Source organism: Urocitellus parryii, chromosome X, assembly GCF_045843805.1.
Source record: "Urocitellus parryii isolate mUroPar1 chromosome X, mUroPar1.hap1, whole genome shotgun sequence".
NCBI classification, from domain to species: Eukaryota; Metazoa; Chordata; class Mammalia; order Rodentia; family Sciuridae; genus Urocitellus; species Urocitellus parryii.
The window spans coordinates 75,975,798-76,001,580 of NC_135547.1; the positions used below are offsets into that span (position 1 = coordinate 75,975,798).

The following is a 25,783-nucleotide window of genomic DNA, read 5'->3' on the forward strand; positions in this document are numbered from 1 at the left end:
GCTACCGCTGAGCCACATCTCCAGCCCTCTTTCTTTCTTTCTGGATTGAAAATATTGCATGGAGCTCTACCACTGATCCATTGATCTACATTCCCAGCCCTTTCTAAATTGAGACATGGTCTCATTAAGTTGCTGAAGATAAACTGGAACTTGTGATCTTCCTGACTCATCTCCCAAATTGCTGGGAGTACAAGTATGCACCACCATGTCTGACTCATTAATTTCTTAAGGATGGGAATGCTGAATACTGGCAAACCACACAATTTGTTCAGTACTTTGAAAGCATTCAAATATTTGGCTGGGGTTGTGCCTCAGTGGTAGAGCACTTGCCTGGCATATGTGAGGCACTGGGTTTGATTCTCAGCACTGCATATAAATAAATAAATAAAGTAAAGGTCCATCAACAACTAAGAAAAATATTTTAAAAAGAAAGTATTCAAGTATTATGTGATTAATAATAATAATTTGAATAAATGGGCTCTCAGAGCCTGCCTTGGACCCTCTTTCTTTGTTGCTTTGGTTGGTTTCTCTCCTTCACCTCCCTCTTAAATATAGATGTTTTGCAGACTTCTGTACTAGGTCATCTTTTCTCTTTGATTTTCTCATTCCCCTCTGCCTTCACCTTCCACTACCAGCTTTAGGTTGACAACTCACACATTATCTATATCTTCAATCCAGACCTCTCTTTTAAGCTTTAGATGGGCATGTCCAGTTGGTTAATGAACAAATTACATGTTCTCTCCATATGGTCATTCTGCATACATCTAAACTCAACATGATCAAAACTGTACTGATTGACTTTGAGCCAAATCTTTCTTTTCCTCCTGTACTTCTATGCTCATCAATGGCACAACCAAACCTCAAGCTCTCAAATCAGAAACCTGGGAATCAGTAAGGCACTGTGGTACACACCTGTAATCCCAGCTACTCAGGAGGTCGAGGCTGGAGGATCACAATTTTGAGGCCAGCCTTGGCAATTTAGTGAGAAGCTGTCCCAAAATAATTTTTTTAAAAAAGAGGACTGGGGGGCTGGGGATGTGGCTCAAGCAGTAGCGCACTCGCCTGGCATGCGTGCGGCCTGGGTTCGATCCTCAGCACCACATACAAACAAAGATGTTGTGTCTGCCGAAAACTAAAAAATAAATATTAAAAAAAATTCTCTCTCTCTCTCTCAAAAAAAAAAAAAAAAAAAGAGGACTGGGGATGTAGCTCAGTGGTAGAATGCTCCAGGTTCAATTCCTAGTACCACAATAAAATAAAATAAAACAAACCTGGGAATCATTCTAGTATTCTTCAAATTCCTTACTCTTTATATTTAATTGCTTATTAAGTACCCTGGATCCTACCTTCTAAATATCTGAGCTCGTTTTACCTTTTTTTATTCCCTATAATCACTACCTAAGTTCAGGCTTCCTCATCTCTAATCTGAATTATTATTATTGTATCTTAACTGGTATGCCCATTATGTTAAGCTTAATAATAGCCTCCCCCCCAAAGATACCCATGTCCTAATCCTTGGATCCTGTAAATGTTACCTTCTATGGCAGAAAAGAAGAACTTCATAGATTCAGTAAACTTAAGGATTCTGAGATGGGAGATTGTTCAGATGAGTCCTAAATGCAATGACAAGTGTCCTTATAAGAGAGGGAGATGTAACACACATCAAAAAGAAAGCCATGGAGGCAGAGATTGGAGTCATGTGTCCACAAAGCAAGAAATGCTAGTACTTTTATGAAAGGCAGTGTCTCAAAATGAATAAGAAAAGGGCTGGGGATGTACAGCACTCCTGGGTTCAATCCCCACAGTACTATAAAAGATAAATAATTAAAAAGATGGTTCTTATGCTAGGGTTGTAGCTCAGTGGTAGAGCACTTGCCTAGCATGTGTGAGGCATTGGGTTCAATCCTCAGCATCACATAAAAATAGATAAATAAAATAAAGGTACTGTGTCCATCTACAACTAAAAGATAAAAATAAAAAGGGGGTTCTCATGGAACTTTATGCATTTTTTCTTGTAGTATCAGGGATTGAACCCAGGGCCTTAGTGTATACCAGGAAAGTGTCTTATCATTGAGCCCCTATCTTGAGATAAGTTCTCACTAAGTTGACCAGACTGGCCTTGAAATTGTGATCCTCCTGCTTTAGTCTTCTGAGTAGTTGGGCTTATAGGCATATTTCACCATATCTGGCATCTTCAGCTAAGGCCTGAAGTCCCAGCTACTCAGGAGGTGAGGAAAGAGGATCACTTGAACCCAAGAATTTGGGTCCAGCCTAGGGAACACAAAGTTACCCTTTCTCAAAATAAATAAAATAAAATAAAGCTAAGGTATTTTTTTTTAAAGTGAGAAAGTCATAGCTTAGAAAAGTATGTGCATTTTAGCCAGGCATGGTGACACACACCTGTAATCCCAGCAGCTCTGGAGGCTGAAGCAGGAGGATTTTGAGTTCAAAGCCAGCCTCAGCAAAAGTGAGGCACTGAGCACCTCAGTGAGACCCTGTCTCTAAATAAAATACAAAATAGGGCTGGGGATATGGTCCAGTGTCCCTGAGTTCAACCCTTGGTACAAAAAAAAAAAAAAAAAAAAAAAGAAAGAAAGAAATAAAGAAAGAAAAGTATGTGTGTTTTAATCCTATATATAGTAAAGAAAGTATAAATGTTTGTTTGAGACAATATATACATAGAAAAAAATGCAAGAAATCTGTCACAATTGCTACCTCTGTGTAGTGGGTATAGTGAGTATAGGGAATGAATAGAGGGGGAGACTTTTCTCTTTATATGATTAGGTATCTTTTTTTTATGAGCAGGAATTAGGTTTTTCTTTTAATTTTTTTAATATTTATTTTTTAGGTGTAGATGGACACAACACAATGCCTTTATTTTTATGTGGTGCTGAGGATCGAACGCGGTCCCGCCCATACTAAGCGAGAGCGCTACTATTGAGCCACAAACCCAGCCCTTCTTTTAATTTAAAATTAAAAAAAAAAAAAAATATATATATATATATATATATATATGTATTTGGTACTGGGAATTGAACCCAGGGGTGCTCATCCACTAAGCCACATCCTAAGCACTTTAATTTTTTTTTTTTTTAAATTTTGAGACAGGGTCTTACTAAGTTGCTTAGGACCTTGCTCATTTGCTGAGGCTTGTCTCAAACTCTCAATCTTCCTGCTTCAATCTCTCCAGTCACTGGGATTACAGGCAAGTGCCACCGCACCCAGCTTTATTTTTCTCAAAGAGTTTGGGAACCATTGGTCTTGATATGTCCAATATTGTGGGTGTCCAATGTGGTAGCTAATATGTGGCTATTTAAATTTAAGATAATTAGGGGTAGGGATGCGGCTCAATGGTAGAGTGCTTGCCTAGCATGTGTGAGGCACCAAAAAAAAAAAAAGTAAATAAAATTAAGCTAATTAAAATAAAATAAAATTAAACATTCAGTTCCTCAGTTTCATTAGTCACATTTCAAGTTCTGGATGGCCACATGTGCCTGGTAGTCACTATATTGAACAGACAGTTACAGAACCTTTCCACCATTACATGGAACATTACTGGACAGCACAAATCTAGATCAGTGTTCCTACATAAAGTAGTATCAGTTGTGATACTCTGCAACCCTGAGTGTGATTTAATTGATTAGTGGGAATTACCTACCAATAGTTAAGTCTTTAAACCCTTGGCTAACCATAGGTGAGTTAGGCGTTACTGAAACAATGAAACCTGAGAGGCCTTGTATAGGATATAAAATCAGTTTGATCTGAAGGCCTCCACCATATCCATGCAATGATGACACCTGTTGAATATCTCTGTAAGTCATGGGATCAATAGCGATGTGTGAACTGCTAGGTTCCCCGGTTACCATGGAAATCAGGGTGCTAGTTACAATTCTGTGTAACCACAGATTAAGGTGTCAAGCTCCCTCCCCTTAAAGCCCCTTTCTATAGCCATAACCAGTTCAGTTATGATTCCCGAATAAACCTGGCAGCAGAAGCAGCAACTAGAAATCTGAATAAGTACGGGGTGTCAGGGTGCAAGCCCTAATGAGGAAGTATGAGGAAAGAAACATGGCGGGGCATCTTTTCTGTAGGAAAAAGCTAGATCTATTACATTGAATACAATGACATTGTTACTCTTGCTTCTTGCACAGGCGCAGTGCAAGAATTCTCAGAGCACGCCTACGCGCGCATTTTCTCCTCTGTTTCTCTCTCTTTCCACTTTCCTCGCTCTCTCTTTTTCTCCTCTCCTTTCCCCCTCCCACCACTTGGTCTTTCAGTCTTTCGGTTAGTCCGTTTAGGTCTCTCCTTCCGACCCCCCACCCCTTTTTCCCCCTCCCCCCTTCCTTTTCCGTCTCACGCGCACCATCGCTTGTGCATGCGCATTAGGTACAAAGCCTCGCTCTTTGTCCCCATCTGTCGTTCGCACGAACTCAAGTCTTTGGCATTCGGTAGCCAATAGAATCTAAGAAATGGCGGAAAAACGATTCCGCCTCTGGAGATAAACCTTGATTGGCAGGTCAGATAACCAATAGGGAAAGCCACTTCGTACCCCTTGGGAGGCACCGAGCTCCGTCGTCTCGTTTCCGGCGGTCGCGCGCTCTTTTCTCGGGACGGTAGAGGCCGTGTAGCGTCGCCGTTACTCTGAGGAGAGGACTGTGTGTAGAGGGTGAGTTTTGGGACGGCTTGGTTGTTGTTCGGGAGGGAAGTGAGGTTTCTTGCAACAATCCGTGAAGGAAGAGGTGAGGGCGATGTTAGGTTTAGAGAGAGGGTGGAGGTTCAAAGGCCCCTTGAGGCCTTGTCCCCGCCGCCACACGGTTTCAGACCACCCGCGGGGCCCAGCGCTCTCAGCTCTGCTCGCTGGAGGTTTTAACTGTAGCCCTTCTTTCCCGCCCCGTTTCTTTATGCGACTCATTGCCCAATCTTTAGTCGTGTTGGTAAGTTCTCGGCCTCTGAGCCGCCCTGGGCCCGAGGGTGTGGGGTCTATTATGCGAGAGCCCTGAAGTCGCGGTTGGAGGAGGAGGCGCTTTGTCGGACGCTCCTCCTCCCCGCGAGGCCATTAAATCGTAAAGGGCAAGTGGGGCCCCTCGAGCCATGTTTCTTTGTGAAAACTCTTACCTGGGAAGTTCCTTTCCTAATGGAGACTTCATGGCTTTCGTACTTAGGTTTTTGTGTGCCTATTTTTCGGTCTTGCTGCTTAGTTCGTCATGCCATTTATAGCATCGCTTTTCTAAGTGAAACTTTAATTTATAGCTTTCCTGTCGATTATTTTTCACATTGAGAAAGTCTAATCGTAAGCTGACACCTTGCTTTGTTTTTAACAGAAGTCGAGGTTAGGACTGGGAGGCACTTTGCTGTCTTCAATCGAAGTTGAGGTAGGTGTAGGGTTATTAGATACAGTTTCGAGATCTCAACTAAGAATTTACCATATACAACCAATTATTTTTCTATACATGTTGCATGGTATTTACACTAATCCTTTTTAACCTGGAAGTAAAATTTAATTCGAGTTGTGTATTTTATTTGGTAAATCTGGCAACTCTAGTAGGGGGACAGTAAATAAGTTAATATTTTATGCATGTCCAACTTCATTGTTACTAAATGAAAGGTCCTAAGACACTCTTAGGATAAAAGGACCTTACCCTGCATGCATTTTACACCTTTCAGGCTGACTATCCGGGGTGTCATCTCATTCTGGTAGATTTGCACCAGATATATTACCAGCATTTTCCTCTTAATTATTTGGCCCTGTTCCTAAAAATTGAGGGAACATTTATTTGGATTTCAGATGTGTGATTAATGTTTGGTCTTGTACCTAAATTCTTGTATATTTCTGTCATGCTCAGTAGCTAAAGTTTTTCTCAACCATCAGTACATATTTTCTCTTAAAGTCCTTCATCAGGCTTAGACTTAGGGACGGATAAGAGACAGAAACCCTTGCTGCTGATCTTTATACTTTGTTCTTTATTTGGAATCCCAGTAGTTAGAAGGTAGTGAGTTTATTACTTGTTACTTTGTGGGTACTGCATAAAATAGTATTTAAGATGTTTCACACAGTATTAATCTTAGGGAGTGAATGCCTGCTTTGGGGAAGAATACATGAAGGGAAAGGTTTTTTTTTTGGGTAAAGACTAGAGTTGTGGGAACATTTATTCAGAAACACAAAAATAGGATGGTTGCTGTTTTCAGGAACTATTGCTAGCTTTGTTCCTTCTATGAGAGGTGGTGCTCTGTGTACCTATCTCATTTGGGCCTGTGAGGTAGATAACTTTCCCATCATACCAGGTGGGGAAACAGGCTGAAAGTAAAGGTGGCAGAGCCAGTGAGTTTGGAGTGTAAACTGAAATCAAGTTATATGTGTAACATAGTGATGAATATGAGTTCAACAGTTCAAGATTTTGCTCCATCATATTCTTGTGAAGTTGGATGGATTTCCTTATCAGAGGAATAATAGCTGTAAGCATTAAATGAAATAATGTAGTCTTAGCACAGTACCTGACTTTTAATGATCAAATATCTGGGGTTATTCTCTTAACTTCCAGGTTATATTTTCTAAAACCAAAATAACAACCACCACCACAATAATAATAACAACCTCACTTGGATTAGTCTTAAATAATTTAGAACATCTTGACATTTGGCACCTAGTGATTTATCCTCTGGGAGGTAGATAATTTCTATTAGGTTGTGATAAAATGTTGTACATATAGGGTTATGAATGTTTAAAATTTGCAGGGATCTCTACATAAAGATTTCTGTTAACATGTAAATATGTATTGTGGATTCACGAATATGATATAAGCTACTGAGACATGGGCCATTGACTCCTAAATTAAAGGCTGGAGGGGGGAAAAAAGGTTCCTTGGATTCTAACCTGAGGTAAGAAGGTAAGAAGAACTAGTGGGAGAAATGACTGTAAAATTAACTCAAGTTTCTGCCCTTGGTCACTTTTGGGCTAGGGGAAGGGGGGAGGTATTTAATATCTGGGGCTCAAATAGGAAAAGATTTGATTCTAATGCCACTTTAACTTATTCCCAAATGTTTCTGGTATGAACTTTAGTTTCTAAGTTTTAATTTCCTACCTTTTTTTTGTGGGGGTGGGGTATTGGGGATTGAACCCAGGAACACTTAACCACTAAGCCACATCCCCAGCCATTTTTACTTTTTAAGACAGCATCTTGGGCTGGGGATGTGGCTCAAGCGGTAGCGCGCTCGCCTGGCATGCGTGCGGCCCGGGTTCGATCCTCAGCACCACATACCAACAGGGATGTTGTGTCCGCCGAGAACTAAAAAAATAAATATTAAAAAAAAAAAAAAAGACAGCATCTTGCTAAGTTGCCCAGGGCCTCGCTAAATTGCTTTGAACTTGGGATCCCCCTGCAGATACAGATAGATGATCTTTTTTGTTGTTGTTCTAGGAATTGCATCTAGGGGTGCTTTACCACTGACTTACATCCCCAGTCCTTTTTAAAAATTTGAGACAACATCTCACTAAGTTGCTTAGGGCCTCACAAAGTTGTTGAGGCTGGCCTCAAACTTGAAACCCTCCTGCCTCAGCCTGCCCAGCTGCTGGGATTACAGGCATGCACCACCACTTCCAGTTTCTGTCTTTTTGTGGGGGGATTACCAGGGATTGAACTCAGGGGCACTCAACCACTGAGCCACATCTCCAGCCCTATTTTGTATTTTATTTAGAGACAGGGTTTTTGCTACGGCTGGCTTTGAACTTGCCATCCTCCTGCCTCAGCCTCCCAAGTCTCAGATGTACATCAACGCACTCAGCCCATCTTATTTTTAAAAACAGGATTTTCTCTTTTTTCCCCCTTTGTGAAGCTAGGAATTGAATTTTGAATTTCCCAGAGCCTTTCATGTACTAGGCAAGTGTTCCACCACTAAGCTACATTTCAAGTTTTGCTTTCCTTATTTTAAAAAAGGTGCCCCATTTACTGTGAAGCTACTACACTTGTTCATGGTGTTTAAAATTAACCTTTTTGAAAAACAGGGCTGCATTATGCTGTACTACTGACAAGAGTCACAAATATTTATTTTTAAGAATTTAACCTAAAAAGCCAAGCATGGTGGCACTTGCCTGCGAACCTACCTATTCCCCATCTGCTTGGGAGGCTGAGGCAGGAAGATCACAAGTTTGAATTTACCTGTGAAATTTAGTGAGAACCTTTCTCAAAAAATTAAAAAGACTGGAGATATAGGTCAGTAGTAGAGTGCCTCTGGGTTTACTTCCCAGTATCAAAAAGTAAATAAATAAGTAAAGTTATCCTAAGAAAATAATTAAACAGAAAGCTAGAAACAGTAACGTTTGCTGCAGCTTTTGTAATAAGAAAAAGCTGCCAGGCCTGGTGGCACACACCTGTAATCTAAGCTTCTTGGGAGGTTGAGACATGAGGATCAAAAGTTTGAGGGGCTGGGGTTGTGGCTCAGAGGTGGAGTGTCTGCCTAGCATGCATGAGGCACTGGGTTCGATCCTCAGCACCACATAAAATAAAGATATTGTGTCCATCTATAACTAAAAAAATAAATAAAAAGTTTGAGGCAGTCTTGGTGACTTAGACACTGCCTCAAATAAAAAAAATGAGGATGTGCTCACTGGTAAAGGGCCCCTTGGTTTAATCCAAAGTGCTACAAGGCAAAGCCCTGGCCAGGGTAGTAGTAGGGAATAGTTTAGTAAGTTAGTATCTGTTCAGATGGACTTTTTAGCTGTTTGAAATTATGTTGACATTTCAGAAATAAGGAAAAGCTGAACATATAATGTTGCATTATGATTTCAGTTATTGAAATAATGATGTATGACTTGGAAGGTGAATTTTAAAAAATGGAAATTGCAGGAGGAATATTTAGTTCTGGATGTGCCTCAAAATAGATCTATGAATATTGATTATAATGATGTAAATAATGAACAACCTAAGTGTTGAGTATAGTGGGGGTTTGGTTGATAGCTGAATACTGTTTCCATTAACAAATTAATGTAAAAGACTTAATGACTTGGGTTGAGACACATCTGTAATCTCAGTGATTGGGAGACTGAGGCAGGAGGATTGCAAAAAAAGCCAGCCTGGGCAACTTAGACATGTCTCACCTGTCTCAAAAGAATTTGTGTAGTTTAGTGGTAAAGTGCTCCTGAATTCAGTCTCTAGTACTGAGGGAAAAAAGATTTATGACAGAAAAGCTATTCATGATGCATCATGAAGAAAAAGTAATTATAGTTTTCTTTATAATACACAGTTTAAAATATTAGGAGAGTATTCTAAACTGTTAACAATGACTATGGTGGTAGGTCTGTGGATTTTAGTTTTATGTTTATTTGTAAGTTCTATTTCTTCATAAAACCATTACACTCCAGTCCTTGTCTTCAAACTTTTTAATGCTGTGAAACATTTTATTGTATAGATGTAATTTTGTGTGCGGGTGAGGAATACTAGAAATTGAACCCAGAGGGACTCTACCACTGAACCACCCAACAGCCCTTTTTATTTTGAGATAGGATCTTACTAACCTGCTGAGGCTGGCCTTGGACTAGATCCTCCTGCTTCAACATCCTGAGTTGTGGAATTACAGGCATGTGCCACCACACTTGATGTATCATAATTTAACATAAACCTTTCTTCTAATTTTGGATATTTAAGTTATTTTGATTGTTATAGTACCATGAAAAATATTTATTATTTGGTACTTGGGATTGAACCAAGGGCTTTAAGCATGCTAGGCAAGTATTCTACCACTGAGCCATACCCCCAGCCCTTCTTCTCTTTTATTTTATTTTATTATTTTTCATTTTTTTTAAATATTTATTTTTTTAGTTATAGTTGGACACAATACCTTTATTTCACTTATTTATTTTTATGTGATGCTGAGGATCGAACCCAGGTCTCACACGTGCAAGGTGATTGCTCTACTGTTGAGCCATGACCCCAGCCCTTTCGGGTACCAGGGATTGAACCACTGAGCCACACCTCCAGCCCTATTTTGAATTTTATTTAGAGTCAGGGTCTCACTGAGTTGCTAGTGCCTTGCTTTTTTATTTTTTTTCTGAGGCTGGTTTTGAACTCATGATCCTTCTGCCTTAGTCTTCTGAGCTGCTGGGATTATAGGTGTGCACCACTGTGCCTGCCTTCTTCTATTATGTTTTGAGACAGGTTGATCTCAAACTTGAGATCTCCTTGTGCCAATATCTCTAGTCGCCATGATTTTTACACATGCACCACTGCTTCCTGCTAGTTTTCTATATTCACGATATAAGTACCTTATTGTAATTTCTGATGCTTTGTAGGATTGAGAATCACAATATTAATCAATGATGAGAAAATTCAAGTCTGTCTTTAAGTGTGAACTGCTCTATTTAAAACTGAAGTCTGCCTCTTTTCACTTCCTGCTTTACTGGCTCCCTTTTTTTTTTTTTAATTTTCCCATAGTACCTACCTGTTAAATACTGTGTGATTTCCTTATTTATACCATTTTATTTCTCCCTTGAAAGTAAGTTTGGAAGTCACAAATGTGTTAACTGATCCATCCCAAGCATCTAGATTAGCACCTACCAAATAGTAAGCATTCAGTGAACATTTATTAAGTGAATTAGTAAAATGAAAAATTTTCAAGTACCTGAAAGTAAGGCACTCGTTTTTATTTTTGTTTACCTTCTGTTCCTTTCCTGCATTCATACATGAAATTAAAATTTGCTCTTAAGAGCAAACATTTTTCATGTTTATGATGTTTTTGTGATTTATTTTTTTTCCATGCTGGGGATTGAACCTGGGGTTTATGTGCCCTCCAATCAAGCATTGTACCATTGAGCTCCATGCCCAGTTCTGCATCTTCATAATTTTTTTACTGTTTTGAAACATCCATTGTGTAGATATACCATAACAATATAAAAAACCTTTTTAAAATTTTTTATTTAGTTGTTGATGGACCTTTGTTTTATTCATACGTGGTGCTGAGAATTGAACCCAGTGCCTCACCGATGGCAGGCAAGTGCTCTATCACTGCACCAAAACCCCAGCCCATTCCTCTAATTTTGGTATTTAAATTATTTTTATTTTGTTACCATGAAGATCATTAAAATCTTCTTAGGCTGAATTTCTAAGAGTAGTATTCCTGACTTGTAATGAGTGGCACTGGAATATTACTCAGCCATAAAGAAGAATTAAATTATGACATTTGCAGGTAAATGGATGGAACTGGAGACTATCATGCTAAGTGAAACAAGCCAATCCCCCAAAACCAAAGGCCAAATGTTCTCCCTGATATGCGGATGCTAAGTCAAAATAGGCAGGTGGAGAGGGAGGAGTGGAGGAGGTTCACTGAATTGGATAGGGGGAATGGGAGGAAGGGAGGGGACATGGAAATGGGAAAGACAGTAGAATGAATTGGACATAATTTTCCTATGTTCATATCTGAATATATGACCAGTGTAACTCCACAGCGTGTATAATCACAAAAATGGAAAGTTATATTCCATCTATGTGTGCTCTATCAAAATACAAAAGTGTCGTTCTGCCATGGTGGCATGGCCTGTAATCCTAGCAACTCTGGAGGCTGAGGCAAGAGGATGGCCGGTTCAAGGTCAGCCTCAGTTACTCAAGGGCCAGTCTTGGTGGCACATGCCTGTAAGCCTCAGCAACTTAGCAAGGCAGTAAATAAGTTAGCAAGACCCTGTCTCAAAATAAAGTTCTGGGGATGTAGGTCAGTAGCTCAGTGGTAAAATGACCCTGGGCTCATTCCCCAGTTACCAATCAAAACAAACTAAAAAGGGCTGGGGTGTGGCTGAGTGGTAAAGCAACCCAGGGTTTAACTCCTGTATCAAAATGAGTATTGGACATCTTGATAGCTTTTGTTTCATCTATTGTCTTATGAAATAATTTTTGGATACAATATGATAATTTGATTTGAGGTTCTCATGGGTTTTTTTGTTTTATTTTTATACTAGGGATTAAACCTAGGAGTGTTTAACCACTGAGCCACATCCCCAGATTTTTTCATTTTTAATTTTGTGATGGGGTCTTGCAAGTTTCTTAGGGCCTTACTAAGTTGCTGAGGCTGACTTTGAATTTGGGATCCTGCCATCTCAGCCTCCCAAGGTGTTGGGATTACAGGACTTGGTCCAACTTTTAAAAATTAATTAGTTTATTTATGTTTTTGCATGCCTGCCATGTTCTTACTTTTGGATGTGATATAAAATATATTAGGAAAAAATTTTTTCTGGTACCAGGGATTGAATCCAGGGGCAGTTGATCACTGAGCCACACCCAAAGCCCTTTTTATATTTTTTAGAGACAGAGTCTCGCCAAATTGCTTAAGACCTTGATAAATTGCTGAGGCTGACTTTGTACTCATGATCCTCCTGCTTCAGCCCCCTGAGTCACTTGGATTACAGGCATGCACTACCTCACCCGGTTTAGGAAAATTTTTGTATATAGCTATCATTTAAAACCAACAGTTATCGAGGCTTTGTCACATTTCCTTTATCCGAATAATAATAATAATTTTATAGATAGATAAACGTTAACAGTATAATATTCATGAAAAGGTCCTTTCCTGCATCTTCAGCTAAATTCTGATTGGGAGAACTTGTCTTAATTCATATTCTGGAGAAGTGTCCTTGGATGAGGAGGGCTATCCTCAGTATTTTTGACCTGGTCAATTAGAATTTTTTTTTTTTAAACAGAAAGTGAGAATTTAAAGTCTTTGCCCTCTTTTTTTTTTAAAGAGAGAGGAGAGAGAGAGAGAATTTTAATATTCATTTTTTAGTTCTCGGCGGACACAACATCTTTGTTTGCATGTGGTGCTGAGGATCGAACCCGGGCCGCATGCATGCCAGGTGAGCGTGCTACCGCTTGAGCCACATCCCCAGCCCAATTAGAAAAATTTTAAAGAGTACCAACTGGATTCAGTCTGGGTTATACCAAGAATTTGTATTTTGTTTTATTTTTAACCTGTGATTTTTAAACGGCAAAATAATAGTAGTCATCTTTTTATATTTGCTTTTATTGCTTTGGTAGTTAACTTATCTTTCCATTAGCTTTCCTTGAATGCTTACTGTATGCCAGATGAGTGTTTCAAATATTTGTTAGCCACCTTGAGGTGGTCTTATAATATCAGAAGAAACAGATTCAGAAGTAATTTACTAAGTAGTACATAGGTGGTACACATTAGGACCATGATCCAAACCTAAGTATGTTTAACCCCACAACCCATACTTACCCACTACTGATTCTGCAGTATCCTATGGGTTTAGGACCATGCTAGGTGCCAGGGAAGAACTAGACTTTGTCTTTTGTGATAACTAGAATCTGTTTCAGTCATTGTAATTGTCTCTGAGTGTGTGTGTATGTTTGTGTTTGTTGCTGGGCAAGCACTCTACCACAGAGTTACATCCCTAGTCATAATCATTGTGATGTTTTTTTTTTTAAGTTTTTTTAGGTATAGATGGGCACAACACAATGCCTTTATTTTTATGTGGTGCTGAAGATCAAACCCAGGTCCTGCCCTTGCTAGGCGAGCGCTCTACCACTGAGCCACAATCTCAGCCCGTGTTTATTTTTTAAAAAAAATATTTAGTTGTCAATTAACCTTTACTTATTTATTTGTATGTGGTGCTGACCCAATGCTTCATACATGCCAGGCAAATGCTCTACCATTGAGCCCCAACCCCAATCATTGTTTTTTAAATGTGCTTTAATACATGATAAGGAACCAGACATGGTGGCACACTCCTGTAATTCCAAGTGCTTGGGAGTCTGAGGCAGGAGGATGGCAAGTTCAAGACCACTCTGGGCAACTTAGCAAGACTCTGTCTCAAAATAAAATTGAAGAAGGGTAGGGATGTAGCCTCAGTAGTAGAGTACTTGTCTAGAATATGTGAGGCCTGGTGGTCAATACCCAGTACTGCCCCCCCAAAAAAACCCCAAAATTATACATGCATATGATGAGGGCAAGTTTTAAGTAGATTATTTGGGGGAGGTGGTTGGTTTCCTATTAATGTATAGAATAGAATTGGGAGGTCCCTTAAGTTATTTTAGTGCCAATTGTTTTCATTTAGTTCTGTTTGGCTGCTTTTCATCTCTCTCTCTCTCTCTCTCTCCAAGTGCTGGGGATTAGATTTAATTTAGGGCCTCACAGTGTGTTTTTAGATTTTCAAATTGTACTTTTTTGCCATAGTGTTCCACATACCTAATTGTTTGGATTCAGCAAAAGCTAGAATATCAAAGGTAATTAAGACATGAAGGTCATCAGGATGGGATGGGTTGCATTTTCATCACTGAATGTATTTGATAAGTCTACTTTTTTTTCTTTTTAGGGTGCAAAAATGCAGAGCAATAAAACCTTTAATTTGGAGAAACAGAACCATACTCCAAGGAAACATCATCAGCATCACCACCAGCAGCACCACCAGCAGCAACAGCAGCAGCCACCACCACCACCAATACCTGCAAATGGGCAACAGGCCAGCAGCCAAAGTGAGTAAATGCTAGGTGATGTTGTAGAAATAGATTTCCTCTTGGGACTGGGTTCTTGGTTTTAGATTAGTCTCCAGAGATTATTATAAGGGAATAAGGCTTTGTGTCATACTTTTTTCCAACAGATGTTTGTATATTGTACCTCAGCGTGGTTCTTAGGGATGGTCATCAGATGACTGATAGTTCAAGAGAATATAGGGCAAGTCTTTAAAGCTTATTGGAGAAATCTGGTACTGAGTATAATTCTTTTTGCCCAGGGCCTACTCCAGGCCATTTTAAACATGGAAAACTCTTTGTATGTTTCCATTCACTCAGTAAACATGTGAGTACCTATTATATCCCTCTGATTAAGATTATAACCAGTCTTAACTCTTTTTATTTCCAAAAATTCCTACAAAGAATATACTTTTTTTTTTTTTTTTGGTAGTGCTGGGATTGAACCCAGGGCTTTGTGCATGTGAGGCAGACACAACTAATTTATTTTTTTCCATTGCCCTAACCTAAAAGAATAGGAACTATTAAGGTAATGAAGATTAGAAAGAGGTTAGGAAAATGACAACTATAGTTTAAATTTTAAGAGTTTAAGAAAATAGAACAATTATTTTTTATAATTGTTACTGCAATTTAACACTGGGGCACAAGATATAGTCCTATCTCCAAGCTACAGTCCCAGCCCTGAGCAATTTTATAAATTTAAAAATTTAGCTGTATGCAGTGGTGGTGCACACCTGTAATCCCAGCTGCTCAGGAGATCATGAGTTCAAAGCCAGCCTCAGCAATGGCAAGGTGCTGAGCAACTCAGTGAGCCTGTCTCTAAATAAAATACAAAATAGGGTTGGGGATGTGGCTTGGTGCTTGAGTGCCCCTGGGTTAAATCCCTAGTACAAAACAACAACAACAACAACAAAATTTAGTTGTGACATAGGATTCCTTAAACTGCTTAATTTATTCTTGGGCCCGAACCTCTTATGTGAGTGTGTGTGTATGTATCAGTGAAACTTCCATTTCTGGCCTACAGTAGAACTATTGAGAATTCCCTCTCAGATCTCTGCATATCATTTTCACATTCTAAGGTACAATTTACTATTAACTAGAGAGTAGATAGGTTGCTTTGGGAAATGATATTTGCTTTCTCTACATCAATTGTTTTCCTAATCTAGCAGAAGTTACAGACAGCTCTTTGATAATGTGACTGTAAATCTTTCTCCCCAATCTTTTGAGTCACTGTGTGTCTTCTTACAGATGAAGGTTTGACTATTGACCTGAAGAATTTTAGGAAACCAGGAGAGAAGACCTTCACCCAACGTAGCCGTCTCTTTGTGGGTAATCTCCCTCCTGACATCACTGAGGAGGAAATGAGGAAACTATTTGAAAAATACGGGAAGGCAGGCGAAGTTTTCATTCATAAGGATAAAGGCTTTGGCTTTATCCGCTTGGTGAGCAACTGTGGGTTTTATGTGCTTTAAAGAGGTAGGGGTGCTTGGGAATGATGGATATGGAACCATAAGTATGTAGTGGAAATGATTTTCAGACTGTTAGATGCTTATAAATTTTTTATGTAGATTATAAGGACGATATTGGCTCACTTTCCTAGGAAACAGATTAATTTATGTCCTTTGGAACTTTTTATAATTTAATTGGGAAATTTCAAACATTGAAATAAACAGAATAGCTAGGCTCAGTGGTACACACCCAGTGCCTCAGGAGGCTGAGGCAGGAGGATGGTGAGTTCAGAGTCAGACTCAGCAACTCAATGAGACCCTTTCTCTAAATAAAATACAAAAAAAGGGCTGGGGATCTGACTTGGTGTCCCTAAATTCAAGCCCTGGTACCCCCTCCCCCCCCCCCCCCAAAAAAAAAACCCTAGTAAACAGAATAGTATAATGAACATGCACTGCCAAACTTCAGTAATTATCACCTCATGTTAATTTTGTTTTATCTATGCCTTCCCCCATTTGCTGTCCACTGAGTATAGTTTAGTATGTTGATTTTTTTAAAAAATATTTTTTTAGTTGTTAATGCACCTTTATTTATTTATATGTGGTGCTGAGAATCAAACCCAGTGCCTCACACATGGTAGGCAAGTGCTCTACCACCGAACTATATTTTTTATATAAGATTTTGTGTTCAACTAGACATTCTGTGGGGTGTTTTTTCCCCCGCCTTGGTCCTGGGGATTGAACCTGGGGTGCTCTACACTGAGCTTCATATTCAGTACTTTTTATTTTTTTATTTTGAGGCAGCTTCTCCCTAAATTGCATAGCTGGCTTCAAACTTCAATTCCTTCTGCATCAGCCATCCCGAATAGCTGGGATTACTCTTGTTTGTCACCATGCCTGGCCAGTTCTACATTTTTGTTGTTGGTACTGGGAATTGAATCAGGGGTACTCTACCCTTTTATTTTTAATTTTGAGATTGGGTCTCGCTGAGTTGTTTAGGACCTCACTAAATGGCTGAGGCTGGCTTTGAACTTGGGATCCTCCTGCCTCAGCCTCCCAAGTTGCTGGGATTACAGGCATGCAGCACCACGTCTGGCTAATGCCACCCATTTTTAGATGTATACCTTATTTTAAAAATTCTTTTTGATTTGAGAAAATTGTATGCAGGAAAAATATTTCAAGATATGCACCTTTATAAATTAGGAATATAATATAACTTCAAGATCACCGGATAGGGTGGTCAGAACTAGTTTTCATTCCTATCTGCCACTAAAGACTGTACAGGCGAGTCATTTTCTCTGAGTATCAAAATCACTCTTTAGTGATACAAGGAGATGTGGGTGTCTCAAGGTCTGTGGTTCTAAATGATGCCTGTTGGAGGACATAATTATTTATGTTGCTACAGAAAATTAAAATATTTATAAATAGCTTAGATTTTAGGATGGTCTTTGATTATGAATGATCTGACCTGTTACTGCTTGTATGAACTTGTAGAATTTCCAATTCCAATCAATTAGGGTAACTAAGGAGTTAACCTGAAAGACAGTAATTCTAGTCCTCTCCATGTTTTTTTTTCCCCAAGTAGTAGGGATTGAATCCACAGACAAGCTCTAGCACTGAACTACCCTTTGTTCTGAGATAGGGTCTCACAAAGTTGCTGAGGATGGCCTCAAACTTGAGGTTCTCCTGCCTCAAGTTCCTGTGTCACTGGGATTACTGGTGTGTGCCACAACATCCAGTATACCTATGTTTATTTATGTGCTTACTGCCAAGGTTTTGGGGCTAATAATTTTGTTACTGAGATTTTCATTAGGTTATCAGTAGCTGCTCAGTCTTTGTTAAACTGAGTTACTCTAATTCTTTTCTTTTTAGGAAACACGAACTCTGGCGGAAATTGCCAAAGTAGAGCTGGACAATATGCCACTCCGTGGAAAACAGCTGCGTGTGCGCTTTGCTTGCCATAGTGCATCCCTTACGGTTCGAAACCTTCCTCAGTACGTGTCTAACGAACTGCTGGAAGAAGCTTTTTCTGTGTTTGGCCAGGTGGAGAGGGCCGTAGTCATTGTGGATGATCGAGGAAGACCCTCAGGAAAAGGCATTGTTGAGTTCTCAGGGAAGCCAGCTGCTCGGAAAGCTCTGGACAGATGCAGTGAAGGGTCTTTCCTGCTAACCACGTAAGTGAAGGGTTTTCAGAAATAGACCTTGGGTTCCTAATTGTTTCTGGACTACAGAATTAACCTCTAGTAACCATGGCCCAATGTTCATTTAAAGACTTTTTTTTTTTTTGGTAACACTGGGGAATCGAACCCAGGGCCCTGCATGTAATAGACAGGTGCTTCAGTGCTGAACTAAGTGACCCAGTCCCCACTCCCCACTTTTTAAAATTTGGTTTAGTTGTGGATGGACAGAGTACCTTTACTTTGTTTGTATTTATGTGATGCTGAGGATCAAACCCAGTGCTGCTTCTACCACTGAGCCATAACCCCATCCCCCCCCTCCCCATTTTTTTAAGAAAATTTATTTTGAGACAGGTTTTGGCTAAGTTTCCCAGACTGGCCTGAAAGTTTTGATCCTCCTTCCTCAGCCTCCTGATTAGTTGGGATTATAGGCATGTTTAAAACTTTTTTTTTTTTTTTTTGGTAGTTGTAGATGGACAGAATGCTTTAATTTGTGTTTGATGTGGTGCTGAGGATTGAACCCAATACCTCAGAGCACTTGCCTAGCATGTGTGAGGCAAGCGCTCTGCTACCGAGCTAAAATTCCAGGCCCCATTTAAAGACTATTTCAGCATTCTAGGAGAGTTTCTAGTCTTTTATTTAGGTTGCCATTTAATCCTTATTAAGTCATCTTCTACTGTGAAGTTTTAGAACTCTGAAAAGTTGTTTTGTACATGCAGTATTTCTTAGAATTTACCCCAGTTAATTTTCTTGGGTTTTGTAGATATTGGGTATTCAGGTTGTAGGTAAGTCCTGCATCTTGATGTACTTGCAATATATTTTGTGGGTATGTTCATAAGTCTGACACCTAACTCCATCCTATTAGCCCCAAATTTTCCATGATGCCAATAAAAGAACTTAATTACCTAGATTATATGTAAAAACTCCTTCAGAACTCCTAATTCATTGTGCCAGTGGAAAGGCTGGGCAGATGCCTTGTGTATTATAGTTTTAGTAACACTGACCTTCCTTTTACCCAGATTTCCTCGCCCTGTGACTGTGGAGCCAATGGACCAGTTAGATGATGAAGAAGGGCTTCCAGAGAAGCTGGTTATAAAGAACCAGCAATTTCACAAGTACGTGACCCTGATAGATTACCTATTAGGTATTTGTCCATGCTGTTTTTTTGTTTGTTTGTTTGTTTATTTGTTTGTTTATCATTTTGGTATTAGGGATTGAACCCAGGAATGCATCACCACTGGGCTACATCCCCAGCCCTTTTTTATTTAGAGACAGGGTCTCGCTAAGTTGCTGAGGCTGTCTTTAAATGTGCCACCCTCCTGACTCAGTCTCTGAAGTCACTGGGATTATTTACAGGTGTGTGCCACTGTGCCCAGCTATATTTGACTATTCTTTGTTTTTTTAGTTATCAATGGTACTTTATTTTATTTATATGCTGAGCTGAGAATCAAGCCCAGTACCTTACACGTGCTAGGCAAGTTCTATCATTGAGCCATAATCCTAGCACTGACTTTTTAAAAAAATATTTTTAGTAGTAGATGGACACAATACCTTTTTGAGACAGGTCTTAGTAAGTTGCTTATGCTGGTCTTAAACTTGTGATCCTCTTGCCTCAGCGTGCTAATTCACTGGGATTATAGGCTTGTGCCACCACTCCTGATTTTTTAAAAAATTTTTTTATTAGTTGTTGGTGGACCTTTATAAATATTTATTTCCATGTGGTGCTAAAAATCGAACCCAGTGCCTCACACATGCTAGGTAAGCACTCTACCAGTGAGCCACAACCCCAGCCCACTCCTGACTCTTGAGGAAGCTTTTTTTTTAATATTTATTTTTTAGTTGTAGCTGGACACAAATACCTTTATTCTATTTATTTATTTTTATGTGGTGCTGAGGATCGAACCCAGGGCCTGTACATGCTAGGCAAGCATTTTACCACTGAGCCACAACCCCAGGCCTCTTGAGGAAGCTTTTAAAAGGATGCTTAAAAGAGTCAGGTCTTTCTTTGCTCTATGGTTTCACTGGCACTCAATAGGAATGTGATGCTTTAGATGGTGGAATCTTGAAAAAAGTTAGTAATCTTGGAAGCTTGTCTTCAGGGAGCGAGAGCAGCCACCCAGATTTGCACAGCCTGGTTCCTTTGAGTATGAGTATGCCATGCGTTGGAAGGCACTCATTGAGATGGAGAAACAGCAGCAGGACCAGGTGGATCGCAACATCAAGGAGGCTCGTGAGAAGCTGGAAATGGAGATGGAGGCTGCTCGTCATGAGCACCAGGTCATGCTAATGAGGCAGGGTGAGTAAAAGTCTTTCTTTTTTCTTTTTTCACTTATTTATTTTTATGTGGTGCTGAGGATTGAACCCAGTGCCTTGCATGCTAGGCAAGCAAGTTCTCTATCACTGAGCCACAACCCCAGCCCAAGTCTGTAATTCTTAAAACTAAAAGAACAAAATGCTTTTTCCAGGAGTTTCTTTGTGTCATTCAGTTGAGAAAGACCAAAATTTTTTTTGGGGGGGGGGTGTGTTGAACTTAGGGTCACTCTACCACTGAGCTACATCTCCATCCCTGTTTATTTTTTGAGATAGATCTCACTGTGTTTCCCAGGCTGGCCTCAAACTTGTATTCCTGCCTTGGCCTCCTGAGTAGCTGGTATTACAGACATGTGCCACCAGTATGCTAAATCTTCACTTTTATTCCCTGAAATGTTGATCTTGGTAGGCAAATGCTCTTGGAGATGTGACAGGATTATAGATTCTGTGGGCAAGGACATGCTAGGTTTGACTTCATTTTGGAATCTGGACTTGTCAAGTGACAGCTGAGATTAAGTTCCTCTTTAATTTCTACATCTTTTTTTTCTAGTACTGAAGATTGAACATAGGGCCAAGAAAGTGCTCTACTACTAAGCTGCATCTCCAGCCCTTTTTGTTTTATTTTATTTATTTATTTTTTTTAAATTTTTTTTTTTAAAGAGAGAGTTTTTTTAGAGGGAGAGAGAGAATTTTTAATATTTATTTTTTAGTTATCGGCGGACACAACATCGTTGTTTGCATGTGGTGCTGAGGATCGAACCCGGGCCGCACACATGCCAGACGAGCGCGCTACAGCTTGAGCCACATCCCCAGCCCCCTTTTTGTTTTATTTTGAGATGGGGTCTTGCCGAGTTTCCCAAGCCAGCTTCAAAATTTTTGATCCTCTTGCCTCAACCTTTTATATAGCTGGGATTACCAGTGTATACATGCCCTGAGCTTTCTGGATCTTTATTTATGGAAAATTATTGGGCATATATGAAGAGAATGACAAATACTATCAATTTGTTTCTAGATTTGATGAGGCGCCAAGAAGAACTTCGAAGAATGGAAGAGCTGCACAACCAAGAGGTGCAAAAAAGAAAGCAACTGGAGCTCAGGTAACTGCTTTTCTCAAACATCCCTACCACCCTTCCACCCCTGCACGCTTTTTTTTTTTTTAATAGTTTCTTAGTTGTCAATGGACTTTATTTTATTTATTTGTATGTGATGCTGAGAATCGAATGCCGAGCCTCACACAAGCTAGGCAAATGCTCTACCACTTAGCTAAAACCCCAGCCCTCCTTTTTTTAAATGAGTTAACTCATTGCTTCCTTACCAGTGTGTTATATCATACCTTTGTAAATTTATTAGCAAATATCTCCTGGGTGCTTCTCTGGTTCTCCAGATATGGGAGATGTTTAGCTGTCTGTGGTTCTAGGAATTTCCTGGGGCCGTGATAAAGAGAGAGCAGCTAAGTACTGTTCTCTAGGTAATTCTGTGGATGTTGCCTTAGTTCCTGATGGGCTATGATAGTTTCAGCAGACTGATCTGCTTGGCTCAGTCTCCAATTTGCTAAAGTCCTGGAATGCTTGTATCTTAAAAACTTTGGTGACTCTATAGGCAGGAAGAGGAGCGTAGGCGCCGCGAGGAAGAAATGCGGCGGCAACAAGAAGAGATGATGCGGCGACAGCAGGAAGGATTCAAGGGGACCTTCCCTGATGCGGTATATGTCCCATGTACCCGTGATACACCAGGCCAGTTGTGATATCATAAATCCACCATGAACTGTTCACTATGACTCCAAGTTATGACCAGTTTTTCTATGCTATGAAACTTATTCTAGAAAAAGAATTTAGGAAAGAGAGTTAAGGTTTGAAGTGGAGCTTATCTTTTTCTCATGGGCAATTTGGGATGGAAAGCTGTTTAGACTTAGTGACTGTAAGATGAGACATTGCTATCCTTATAGTTGTACAAGTTGGAGTGCCAGAAGAAATTAAATATCCCCCCTTTTTAAATTTTTTTAAATATCTTTGTTTATTTTTTATGTCGTGCTGAGGATCGAATCCAGGGCCTCTTAGTGCTAGGCGAGTGCTCTACTGCTGAGCCTCAACCCCAACCCTTCCCCCCCTTTTTTTGTGGTGCTGAGATTGAACCCAGGGCCTTGTGCATGCAAGGCAAGCACTAAACCAACTGAGCTATATCCCCAGCACCCCCCCTTTTTTTCTCCCCGCTTTCTGTTCCTCCTCTGGTCTCATTGATGTGTTATCACTTCCCTTAGTGAGTGATCCTCAGTGGATGGTGGTAAAATGCATTGCTGCCTTGAACTCAAGATTTTTTTTTTTTTTCAGAGAGAGCAAGAGATAAGGATGGGCCAGATGGCTATGGGAGGTAAGGAATTAAGGGGTTAATCAATGGATCTGATTTCCTTTTCCATTTTTGTTTGGTATCTGATGAAGTATGTAGCTTTTCCTACTGCAGATTTAAAAGCCTGACATTTATAGAAACAACATGTTCTTGGGGGTTGACATCTAATCCAGAGGTCTTGTTAAATTATTTCCTTTGGTATAGAAAGAAACTGTCAATCTCTATTCCCTGTACTGATCACACAACTCTGCTTTAGGTGCTATGGGCATAAATAACAGAGGCGCCATGCCCCCTGCTCCTGTGCCAGCTGGTACCCCAGCTCCTCCAGGACCTGCCACTATGATGCCGGATGGAACTTTGGGCCTGGTAATAAACTATAGGGTTTTAGTAGTAGTTTCCAAATGGTAGGAGGAAGAGGAAAAAGGGCTTTACCTTCATTGCCTTGGGACCTATCTGAGTTTTGGTATAGGTATCCATCAGACTAAGACTACTGATAAACTTGAAATGTAACTTTAATTTTTTTTTTTTTTTTTGTAGTGCTGGGGATTGAACCCAGGTCCTTGTGCATGCAAGGCAGACACTCTGTCAACTGAGAATTTTTTTTACTTATAGATGGACACAATACCATTTATTTATTTGTTTGTTTATTTATTTATTCATTCATTCATTTATATGTGGTGCTGAGGATCAAACCCAGTGCCTCACATGTGGTAGGCAAATGTTCTACCACTGAGCTACAACCCCAGCCCCCATTTTAAAGGTTTTCTTTTTTCTTTTTTGTGATGCTGGGGATGGAACCCAGTGTCTTCCATGCTAGGCAAGCACTCTATCACTGAGCTACATTGCCAGCCCTAATGTCTTTATTTTTTAATCTTGAAAAAACTCAGTTATCAAACTGTATTTTTATGTCAGAGTTAAGACAGCTGACCTCTGTCTGATTGGTCAGGCTGTTTAGTTGCTGTCTTGGGTGAACAGGTAGATTTTGGGAGCAAGTCAAATAAAGGGTGTACATTATAATATGAAATAGATGTGAATCTTCCCAGCTACTCATACTGAGGCAAGAGGATTGGAAGTTCCAGACCAATCTGGGCAACTTAGTGACAGGAGCCTATCTCAAAAAATTAAAAGGGCTGGGGATGTGGATCAGTGGTAAATCCTGGGTTTAATCCCCTGTACCACAAAAATTTAAAAAATGAATCTAAAGGTTTCATGGCTTATAGAGTTCAGAGCTTGTTTTGGGTCTGTTGCCATAATAGTGCCCAAACTGGATAGCCTCAAGGTTGCTGGATATGGCCCTTATCTACATACATACCTCAGGAAAAAAGACTTGGCTAGAACTTACCTAGCTTAGGAAGTTAGTATGTACTATTGCTTGTTCAGTAATGAGGAATATGGATAAATTATAAAGGTATCATTTTGGGGTGGCTCTCTAATTCAGACATCTTCTCAGGGTTGTCCACTATAATTCTAGATAGCCTTGGTCACCCATAACCAGCATTAGGAGCCTTGAATAATTGAGCGGAAATGGCCTACAGTACAAAGGTTATAGATGGGTGGGAACCCCAGGACAATGGTTATATTGTAATGTGCTTTCTTTTTCTCTTTGAAGACCCCACCAACAACTGAACGCTTTGGCCAAGCTGCCACAATGGAAGGAATTGGGGCAATTGGTGGAACCCCTCCTGCATTCAACCGTGCCGCTCCTGGAGCTGAATTTGCTCCAAACAAACGTCGCCGATACTAATAAAGTTGCATTGTCTAGTTTCCCAAAACCCTTAAAAGAAGGGACCCTTTTTGGACTAGCCAGAATTCTACCCTGGAAAAGTGTTAGGGATTCTTCCCAATAGTTAGGTCTTCCCTGCCTGTACTACTCTAGGGAGTATGCTGGAGGCAGAGGGCAAGGGAGGGGTGGTATTTAACAAATCAGTTCTGTGTGGCATATTGTTTAATTGATTCTGTGTGGTGCATTCCTGAAATCTCAAATGTGATTGTTGAGGGCTGGTGAACCATAGCCAAATGGATCCAGTTAGAGCCCTATTAATCTTGATCATTCCGTTGTATTTTTTTTCATCATGTTTTATTTGCTTTCTTGTCCTTATACCCCTCAATCCTAGAGACACTGCCACATATACCCCAAAGACAAAACATCCCCCAATGACCTTAGCCCCATTGCTCCATTCACTCCCAGGTGAGAATTCAGGCAAATGTCCACAGAGGTCACAGACAACATACATAACAGTTCTGTTATATCCCATATATTACCCTTTCATGTCCTAAGGAAGACATTGTCTCTTAGAACTTTTCATTTTAGTATATCTTTAAAAAAAAATTCTTGTGTTAACTTGCCTCCATCTTTTTCATGGGTAAAGACAACCCAAGAATTGACCCTTCTGTGTCTATGATGTTGCTATTCACAGCTTTTCTTGATAGGCCTAGTACAATCTTGGGAACAGGGTTGCTGTATGCTGATGGTCTGACAGTAGCTCTTAGCCTTGCCTATCTTAGGTAGTTATGCTGTGCATTTTTTATTGGTGTACCATGTTTGATTTGTTCCTGATACCTTAAATTTGGAGTTTTCTGAGAAATGGAGCAGTAATGCAGCATCAACTTATTAAAATACATTTTAAGCCTTTTAATTTTCTGTGCTATTTTTGAAGGGGAGGGATGGGTGGTGGGAATTTCCCCTCAGGAGTTCAGCAGTAGACTGTAAGGATAATCCTTTATGGCCCTTTTGATTGAACTAATAATCATCATTCTAGACAAACATGGGGAGGAGATGGGGTGAGAAGCATACTATTGTGGTTAGAAATGATCAGAGCTGTTAACACTACACATAAGTAATGTGGTTGCCAGGGTAGCTTCTTTAAAAGAGGAAGAAAATGGGCTGGAAGAAACCCTCATTGAGTTGGGGTGGGGTCTCAGTTGGTATATATTTCTGAGCAGCTGCTAGTATGTAAGAGGCTTGGAATTGGCAACATCTAAAACTGTCTTAGCAGTGCTTAGCTGACCTCACCCAAGTTCCAAGTACTACTTTGCCTGATCCTTT

At 40.0% G+C, this 25,783-nt stretch overlaps 1 protein-coding gene across 2 annotated transcripts; it reads left to right on the plus strand.

Annotated features, from left to right (window-relative positions):
- The first annotated feature begins 4,568 nt into the window (after positions 1 to 4,568).
- Nono (non-POU domain containing octamer binding) lies at positions 4,569 to 25,361 on the plus strand. 2 transcript variants are annotated; one of them, XM_026412604.2, is made up of 12 exons: positions 4,569 to 4,666; positions 5,322 to 5,372; positions 14,309 to 14,468; positions 15,711 to 15,904; positions 17,780 to 18,081; positions 19,104 to 19,199; positions 20,184 to 20,380; positions 21,407 to 21,491; positions 21,994 to 22,096; positions 22,722 to 22,761; positions 22,994 to 23,103; positions 24,347 to 25,361. In XM_026412604.2, the coding sequence occupies exons 3-12, from the start codon at positions 14,318 to 14,320 to the stop codon at positions 24,479 to 24,481; spliced, it is 1,413 nt and encodes a 470-aa protein (XP_026268389.2). In that variant the 5' UTR covers positions 4,569 to 4,666; positions 5,322 to 5,372; positions 14,309 to 14,317; the 3' UTR covers positions 24,482 to 25,361. The 2 variants fall into 2 exon arrangements, with proteins under 2 accessions (XP_026268389.2, XP_077649867.1); XM_077793741.1 differs by lacking the exon at positions 5,322 to 5,372.
- The last annotated feature ends 422 nt before the right edge of the window (positions 25,362 to 25,783 follow it).